Below are 9780 nucleotides of genomic sequence, written 5' to 3' on the forward strand. Positions count from 1 at the left end.
TACAATAAGGAGAGCTGAACTAATTTTGTTTTGCTTAATTTTGAAACTCTGGAAACCATTTGCTCTGAAAATTTGATGCATTGCAGTTTTTTTTATGAGTTTTTGTGATGCATATATTCGTAGGTTAAAAGAAGCAAGAAGAAAGTTGAAAAAGCATGAAATATTTGTTAAGATATAAAACATTAGAATTATCTGAACAACATTTTCACCACAAAATTTAGGTGTTGGACGTAGGAATTATGGCGATTTTGTTGAAGCTTGATTAAAAAGGATAAGAATAATGAGTTTAACTTTGTAGTGGTTTGGAACAAAGGTAAGTCTTCCTCATGATAATTATTTCCTCTTGCCACAACAGTCTGGGAGACCAACTGTAGTGCATATTTTATTGCCTCTACCTCACATATCTTCATGGAATCATTGAATGTTTTGGGTTGGAAGGAACCTTGAAGATCATCCAATCCAACCTTCCTGCCATGAGCAGGGACACCCAGACCAGATTGCTCAGAGCCCCCTTCAACCTGGCCTTGAACACTTCCAAGGATGGGATATCCACAGCTTCACTGGCAACCTGTTCCAGTGTCTAACCATTTTCCTGAAGTTATTGTCACTAAAGGGCTTCTAAAGCGTACCAGCACCATGTCACAGTACTCTGAAGCTGATATGCCATGTGGCTTCACATTTTGAATATGGTGTTTTGAGCAGAACACTGATGAGAGGTGGCTTGAAACACTTATCCTCTGAGGCAAAACTATGTGATGTCAAAAGTGAGTTTTCCTGAAGCTCATTGAAACTTTGACTGACCTGAGGGGGAGAAACATAGTGAACTTTGTGTGGTATATTTTTTACCCTTTTTTCTTTAAAATGCAAGGTATTAGTTTGATAAATGCCTTTACTGGGCTCTCACTAGGATGTGAATACCTTTGGTACCTGCCAAAAGCTAGGTTAGACTGTTCTCTTCATCTTCATAAATGTGCTTTTCTGCCCTTGTAATATTTGTTAGCTCCAGTGACCAGGCATATTATTATCATGAAGAACCTATTATTTCATAATGGAGTAACCTAGAGATTAAAAAAAATAAAAACAAGCTAAGCATTTTGTCTTAGCTAAACATGAAAAAATTGTTAGTAACATAAGCCTTTAAATTGATTTGTTATGAAATTTTAACATCTTTGTTATTAAATAACATGTGTTTCCACCATAATTAATTTTATTCAATCATTCATTAAGAAATAATTGCCACAGCCTGAATCTAAATGGATATCCTAGAACCCCTGAACATTCTTATATTCTGAGAAAAAAATTGTATTTTCTACCAGTCACAATTAAAACAAAGAGAAGAAAGGGATAAGTTCCAATGTGTTAACTATTCCCAGTGATTATAAACGCTTTATTGGCAATGAGTTTGATTAAAATTAAATTCCTGTTGCTAATTCACTCTTGGATTACTTTAATTTTCTCTTGGAACCTGTGTTATGCCAACATTACCACATTTAAAGCTTACTGAGTTCTGTGTTTTCTCATTAAAGAGAGAAGTCATATGTCTGTAGACATAAGAACTTGACCTGTTTAAAGCACAAAGTACACAGCAGCTGTTCAGAAACTTTTTCTTGTTATCTGTATTTGCTTAAATTACTAAATTGCTTCCATGAAAAGTCAGCAAACATAAGGGAATAACTTAGGTGGAAGGAGATTGTCTGAAAAGAAAAATTGAAAATATTTGTAATATTCCTCCTTATTTTTATTTTCTTTATTTGTACCAGTATCCTGCTGCCCTAATGAATCTGGGAGCCATTCTCCATCTGAATGGTAAACTGAAAGAGGCTGAAGAAAACTACCTCCTTGCTCTTCAACTTAAACCTGATGATGTCATCACCCAGTCCAATCTTCGCAAATTGTGGAATATCATGGAGAAACAAGGTTTGAAAACATCCAAAACATGATGATGAAAACTCTGAACTTCTTTTCCTTAAAGTGATTAAACCCACAAACTAGAACTTCCACACAGTTATCAGGTCAGAGAACTTGTTGGATTGGACTGCAAGGATCAGAGGTCCTAACTGCTGCTAGGAGAAGCTGTTCTGCTAGATAAATAGAAAAAGGGAGACTTTGAGGTATTCATGAAGAACTTGTTACGCAACAAAAATATTTGGAACAGTGGCACATGAGAGAAGTTTTTTCAGTGTATTTGATAAATAATTACAAATCCCATATTGCTTACTTTTGGGTGGGTACTTGAAATGTATACTGTCACAGAAATAGGGAAAATTGCACAGTATATACTAAGCCATATGGGAGTTAAAATGGTAATAGTAGGTTAAAGTATTTTGCTGATACTGTAACTCATTAAAATGTGTACTAAATCCAGTGTGTTTGCAGTTTGTCTTAATGCTGCTGTATCTCACTCTTGAACCACTTGCTAATCAATTTCACAGCTTACATGGCCAATCTTTTTTCAAACCTGTCACATGTTTAGATGACAGCATTCAAAGTTGTTTACTGAGAATATGCCTGTTACTTCAGCTTGTTAACTTACAGTGCAGTTTTCTTGAGATGTACAGTCAAATTTCTGTGAGGTAGACAGAATGACCAAGGAACTGTCTGTATTCTACATCAGATGTAGTATGTAGGCTGGTAAAAAAAAGACCAGAGGTGTGATTTAGTAATACAAGCAAGAGTGATGTTTGCCCGGATACTAAATCAGTGCGATCAGACTGTCATCTTAGAAAAAAATAATTGGTACTATAAAATAATGTGTTTGACTCTCTTTACTTTGCTGTCAGATAAGTCTAACTTTAAATTGGACTCTGCATATGATATTTTTGCAACAACTAATTAAAATGAGATTTGAAGATATTAGTGCTTGGATATGCTAAAATGAGACTTCATGAGCAACTCAGAGAAAAGGGAATGTTATACATTGATGAGGCTAGCAAATAACTGAAGGGACTCGATTCAATCATGCTTAATATAGTGTAGATTAAGAGGAATCCATAATGGTGGTTGCCAGTTACTTTTCACATTGTTGGTGTTTTAAACAAATCTATTCAGATTCTAACCAAATGTTAGCTGTATGTTTGTATTCTGACACATGCTAGCCGCAGAGCTGTCAAATATCTAAATGCGCCTTTGGTGAGGTTCAATTTATTTCTGTTTCAGAACGATTTACCCTCATTACTGTTTTAGTCTTCAGATTTTAAATGTAAAAATAATTTATTTTGAATTGAAGTGTATGAAGCTTTAGTAATTTTTTTTCAAGGACATTTGTTAACTGCTTTCTTTCTTTGGAATAAGTATTATTGCTTGTAAGACAATTTGCTATTTCATTTAATGGCCCTTTGGTATCTGCTTCAGTATTCCTTTCATAATGATAGATAAAATGTTAAAGTGGTAGAGCACCTTGAACTGAAGCTTCTTCAGGATCTTCTCTTAAAAACTCTTTATTACTGAGAAAGGGTTTGGGGTTTTTAGTTTATGTATTCCTTTTTAACTGTTGAGCACCATTCCAACAAAAATGTAGAGAAGAACACTTTGCTGTATTTATTTATTTATTACTTGACTGCAGCAATGTTCCCTGCCATTAACACAACAGTCTCTAAGGGTTGCTATTTCTTTTATTTGGTTTTACTTGCATTTGTTTTGTGGTTAGTGTACGTACCGAATGGGAAAGAGAACACTTGAGTTATACTCTACCTTCTTGGTCATTCTCCCCTTTACACTTGGATTTTACATCTGTATTGAAATAGATGGGGGAATAGCTGTTTCAAAGTCAGTATAGTAGAAAAACTGTAGTAATGTGTGTTTTCTTTTCTTTCCTCTTGCTCACTAAAATGCCATAAGTTGCTAAGTTTACAACTGGCCCACCAGAAGGGCCAGAGGGGCAAGATTGTCTGGTTTTGTGGAGTGTGTCAAGTCTTTCTCAAATAATGTTCTTGCTGGAAAAGCAAAATTGAAGGATCAAAAGTTGAATTTCTACTTTATCATTGAAAGCAATGTTAGAATACAATGGTAGCTTGAACTTATTCTCCTGCTTTACTGACTTTCTGGGAAAAGATATAGAAATAGATAGTAACTGTAACTGAGCTTGGTATAGAACTGTGGTATCCTGCAGCTTTATTTGCTCAACAGCCATCAAACTTTGATGGCTTCTTGGTCTTAACCATTCACCAGTTTATTTGTCTCCTTCAACTTGTACTTATTCTTGTTTGGTAATTTTTATTCATTGCACAAAAGGGGGAAGAGGGGAGCACTCCTGTGATACGGTGTCATGCTTGCATTGATTACTGGTTTTGTTTATTTCTTAAAAAAAAAAAAACAACGAAAGAAAAAGAAAAAAGGACTACCGTAAATTTACCAAGAATGTCCCTGAATACATTTTTTTAATATAGGTCTGGGCTTGATAACTTTCTTCTTTTGGGATAAATTTAAAACATGTTTAAAATATGTCTCTCTGCTCAGGGATTTATGGTGGATTATTGCAGACAGTGCTAAAAACAAATAAAAGAGCACAAGACAAGTTTACTAAATTAAAATTTTATTTTTTGAAAAACTGTTATTTGTATAAATTATCAGATTTGTAGGCTTTCCTTTTTGTAGAAATAATTGTTTATGTGCCAGATAAAAGAATTTCAATTTTGTTTTCAATAATAAAGCATTGATAACTAATTCACTGTGTCTTCCTTTGTATTACTGTAACAACACTTGGGTTTTTTTAATTCTTCTAATGTAATGAGTATTCTTGATTATTTTTTGCATGGGAGAAATGTATAGCATAAGTAAAACACAACCTGTCACATTTGGCTTTTTTCTATACCCTATTCCAGTTAAACTTCAGTGGATATTTTCAAAAAGGTTCCCTGCAAGCCTTTTTTAATATTTATACTCACAAAATCAGGCCAAAGGGATGATAATGATCATATTTGATTATTGTCTCCTAAACTTTATAGGAATAAAAGCTGATGAATATATTTATAAAATACTTTTATATTTACATACAAACATGATGTCAGTAAAAATGTTGCTAAAATGTAATTGGGTGCAAAAGCTGGAGAGCAGATTTTGCTTACATACGAAGTCTTTTTCATGTATGAGGTCACCATTTCCTCATGCTGCTGTGTCATGTGATGAGTTTCAAATCTTCTGCCTTCCTGCACAGAGATATTATGAAACGATATGGTTCTTTGGCCTTTTGGCTTCCTTTTAATCTTCTATGGACAGAGCATTCTTAGCTCAGTGCAGTATTAATATTCTTATACCTTCCTAGTTCTGTTCATTCAGGTCCCGTGCATTGATAGGTTTGCTCTACGGTTGAAAAACATGCATGGGCATGAGCAGAGCTGTAGAGAGGCTTTGGGTCACTGAATTGAAAATTCACCTGTCATGCCTTATTTTTATTGAAGGTCACGCCTCACCTTCAGACATTCCTTGCCTGAGTAGGTGTTGATAAATGGCAGATGATGAATGCAGAGTATGCAAAGAATCCTTGTGGAAACAGATTCTAAGCATGGGCTTGAGCTCCTGCTCTGGCACCTTAGCCCTGAAGCCTTTTTTGTGAGATCCTGTTCTGTCTGCCTTATGCTGTGCTTCCAATGTTTCTTCCTTCCAAAAATCAGGCAGCAGATTCTTGCTACATCTCCATTTCTGATGGAGGCACATGACAGCTCTCTGGTGATTTTTTTAGTTCTGCTTTCACAAACCCATCTGAACTTGCTCTCGGTAGGTGGTATGGATGGCTGTATCACTTCTGGGATTTCAACTAGTAGAAAGGTAAGGCACTAAATTATTCTGTGTAAGTATACCAGCTCATTTGGATCTGGCTTGGGCCTCTGTTGTAGGCATTCCCATAGCTTTGCCTGACAGAGGTGACTGCAGGTAGCATGGGAGAGACACTGCTTCCAGTTCACATCTGATAACAGTCACCAGCAGCTGAGTTATGAGCAGATGTTATATAGACTCCCCTAGTTAGACTGACCCTGCAATTTGAAAAGTCCCTGCCTTGTTTCACACAGATACTGACATTTAATCTGCCTGAGATTCAGTAGTGTGACACTGGAAGAATGTGGTTAGTGGAATAGAATACGTCTGATGTTGTGAGGGGATAGTATGAGGGAGGTTGGGAGCAGAGGCAGACATTTTGGGGGACATTAATAAACCTTTAGAGGGACAGACTTTATTCCAAGAACAAAGAAGAAACCCTGAGATCAAGTTATTCTAGGATAAACTATAGAAAAGCATATGCATGAGTAAATTAAAAAAAAAAATGCCACAAAACAAAACCCCAAAGCTATACAGTCTTGTAAAAGTTGTGAGTTCTTCTGTTATAATAATAAATCGAAACCAAACATTGCCAACAGGAAAAGCTGGCCTTGGAACATAGTATTTTAAAGTTCAGGACATAAAAATATATTCCCCATTGTGCAGATTTTGGCTGGGATAGAGTTAATTTTCTTCACAGTAGTTAGAATGATTCTGTGTTTCAGATTTGAGCTAGAAACAGTGTTGATGTCCCAGGGATGTTTTAGCTATCACTGAGCAGTGCTCACACAGAGTCAGGACCTTTTCTGCCCCTCACACTGCCCCACCAGTGAGGGGGCTGGGGCTGCACAAGGAGTTGGGAGGGGACACAGCCAGGACAGCTGACCATAAGGATATTTCAGACATATGGCATCATGCTCAGCGATAAAACAGGGGTGGAGTTTGGCAGGGGGCAGCTGTTGCATGGAAACCATTTGGGCGTTGGTTGGTTGGTGGTGAGCAATTGTTTTTCACTTGTTTCATGTTTCTTGGGCTTTATTTTTCTCACATTTTTGTAATTTTCCATTATTATTATTACTATTTAATGTATTAAATTTATTTAAATTTCAATTATTCAATTTTTCCTAAATCAACCTATGATTTTTCATACTTTTACCTTTCCAATTCTGTCCTCCATCCCGCCGGAAAAGTGAGTGAGCAGCTCTGAGGTGCTTAGCCAGCAGGGGTTAAACCATGACACCCACGAGAGACTGAATGCGTGACTCAAGTTATGCCACTTGATTGGAAAGCCTTTAAAGTTGCATTTTTATTCACATTTCAAGTCAATGTTTCTCCCTTGTCTTAAAGATAAATTCTTGATCTTATTTACCCTGTCGTTGTGCGCTGGCTCTTTAGTGGTACCACAGTTCTAGAGCTGGACAGCTTTAAAGGTTACATATAAGGAAGCATTTCAGAAGGGCAGAAACATCACCTTCCAGTGTACCTTCTAGAAAGGTTTAAGATGAAATAGATTAAATCATTCTCTCTTGCTGTACACTCAAATTATTTTGAAGAGTTTCAGTAACAAAGTGTAATTTTACTTACTAAAATCATTGTGCTTACAAATACTTGTGTGTAAAGCTGGAGATTAAATTGTTGTTTCTACATACAAATTTCTATCAGTTGGTGTGCCTTTAAGTGCAGATTTATGTTTAAAAAAATTTGAGATTTCCTTTTGTAGAAATGGGTGTGGAAGCCATGTTGTGAGAACAGCTGTGGGGTTTTTTTCATTTGCTAGAACTGTGTGTGAGCCTGTCTTTCCTTGTATCACTGGTCCGTTAGACATTCTATTTCTACATGGATATTTTTGGTTTTTCTCTCTTGCAGAATTTCAGTAGTTTAAGTTGCAAATTCTACTTAGAGCTAAGGAGAAGTGGAGCTTTGATGGCTAAACTTGAGCTCAGTTTTGATTTCCAGAATTATTTAACCCAGGTGAACAGATTTTTCAAGTCAATAATGCAGTGGTTTGCTGCTACAAGTAATCCTGGAAAGCAGAGATAATTTGAGAGTCTTTGTTGGTTCTTCTCTAGTTGTTTTTTTTTTTTTTTTTCCTCCTGCCAGCAAAGCATTTTGTATCCTTTTCTGGAGAAATATTTTATTTTGTCTCTAATTTTCTTGAAAACAGATGTTTCTGCAGGCCCAGTATTTTTCTTTATTACAATGAGAAATTAGTTTTTCATAGAATTGATTTCTTTATTATTTTGTCATGATTGTTGCAACCACAACCATAAGTTTCTCTACAGTACATGAGTGTGGAATACAGTGTATTGTTCCTTGTATTCAATCAATTCCTTCTTCTGGTTTATACCCAATGTGCAAAGCAAATCATTGCCAAGGTGACTCATTTCTGCACACTCACAGTTTCTGGAATACAACATTGCTTTTCCTGTCATGATAGAGAATGTTTTTATATGACAACATGATGATGTAAGATGGTAGAATAGGATCTTTTTTTTTTTCAACTACCATCATTTCATAGCCTTTTTTGTCCTTTTCTTCTTGTTAGTGAAAGAAAGACTTTAACAACTGTTTTTTTAAAAAAAAACAAACATACTATTAATAGCAATAGAGCTCTATGAATGGCACTTATGCCTTAAAATTCATGGATAAAGCTTAGTGGCTCTGTCTGATGCATGCACCTGGGCCCAGGTAACTCCAAGTGAAGATATGGAAACATATCTCTCCTTGAAGAGACACAAAATTACGAAGCGGGATCTTCATTCTACAATTATGCCAGTGTAGTGGTTTGGTCCAAAATACTCATTACTATTTACCTTCTGTGAGATAAGAATTAGGAGAAAAGCAAAGCACCAAACTTGAAAGAATATAAGGAAGTTTATTAACTGACCTAAAAGAGGGAAAAAGAAAAAATAAAATCATACCACACCTTCAGAACTCTTCTCCTCCCCCCACCTTCCTCCCTTCTCCCACTGACAATGTAAAAAGACAACCCTTAAGATGTTCAGTCTGTTTACCACTTCCATAATAACCTTGTTCAGTCCATTTAGGAAGAGGAGTCTCTCTTGCTCATGCTATGAAAACATTATCACAATGAGACAGCCACCTGGGTTGGTTCTCTGCTCACATCATGTGAGAGTCCCTTCCCCCAACTTGCAGCTTTTCCCACAACTGCTTTCGAGGGTCCACTCTTGAGCCGTTCAAAAACAAAGGTTCTCTTCACCCATCTCTGGGAGCATTTTATCTCTTAAGAACAGAGGCCCTCTCCTTCCCTGGGAGCAAAGGGTCCTCCTCATCTTCATCTTTAGGACTACCTCTGGGAGCATCTCTAGGAACTGAGGTTTTCTCCTTTCCCATTTGGAGCAAAAGTCCTCATCGCTTCCATCTCTCCCTGTTCAAACTTCTCATGAAATTACGGCTGTGTCAGCATCTGCCTATCTCAGCCAGGTGCTTTTGCTTACGAGTTGAACACTCCACCCCCCATATCTTCATGAAATTACAACGGGATACTCTGATATATCATAGCTTTACAACAGAATTTCAGCTTTAAGCATCTCCTCTCTCTCTTCCCTCAGGTTTTCAGCTCTTCACAGCACTAAAAGGGTTAATCTCACCCAGGCCTTGCAGCTGGAATGTGGCTTATCGCTGTTGGTCACATGATCTTTTGCCGGGGCATCGGTGCAGCTTCAGCTGAATCTCGGCCACACTGGAGATGTGGGGGGTGGGGGGGGTTCCATGGCTGGAACAGGCCCATGGCTCCAGGCTGGCTGTGGCCCGGCCTGGCCTGGCCCAAGCAGGGTCTGGCCGGGCCCACTGGCCCCCGCATGGGGCCTGCAGCCACCTGTGCCAGCGCCGGAAAGGAGAGAGAGCTTGGGGGGGAGTTTGTCTATTCTTAAGAGTGGATCACAGAGGCGGTCACAACTTTAAGTGGCTTAAAGAATTGTCCATATTCAAACTGGCCAGCTGATAGGTTCTATCAGGTCCCAGAGGAAGCTGTAAGCACCCCTTAGCAAGGACATCCCGTCCGGGACT

The 9780-nt window shown here is 37.5% G+C and overlaps 1 protein-coding gene across 2 annotated transcripts in view; it reads left to right on the forward strand.

Annotated features, from left to right (window-relative positions):
• TMTC2 (transmembrane O-mannosyltransferase targeting cadherins 2) overlaps positions 1-4662 on the forward strand; it is a 240302-nt gene extending 235640 nt beyond the window's left edge. For both annotated transcript variants that reach the window (XM_068999817.1, XM_068999829.1), the window contains one exon: positions 1761-4662. In XM_068999817.1, the coding sequence (XP_068855918.1) occupies positions 1761-1940 (180 nt within the window). In that variant the 3' untranslated portion in view covers positions 1941-4662. The remainder of the gene's footprint in view (positions 1-1760) is intronic.
• The last annotated feature ends 5118 nt before the right edge of the window (positions 4663-9780 follow it).

The sequence above is a fragment of the Aphelocoma coerulescens genome, chromosome 1A, assembly GCF_041296385.1.
Source record: "Aphelocoma coerulescens isolate FSJ_1873_10779 chromosome 1A, UR_Acoe_1.0, whole genome shotgun sequence".
Taxonomy (NCBI): Eukaryota; Metazoa; Chordata; class Aves; order Passeriformes; family Corvidae; genus Aphelocoma; species Aphelocoma coerulescens.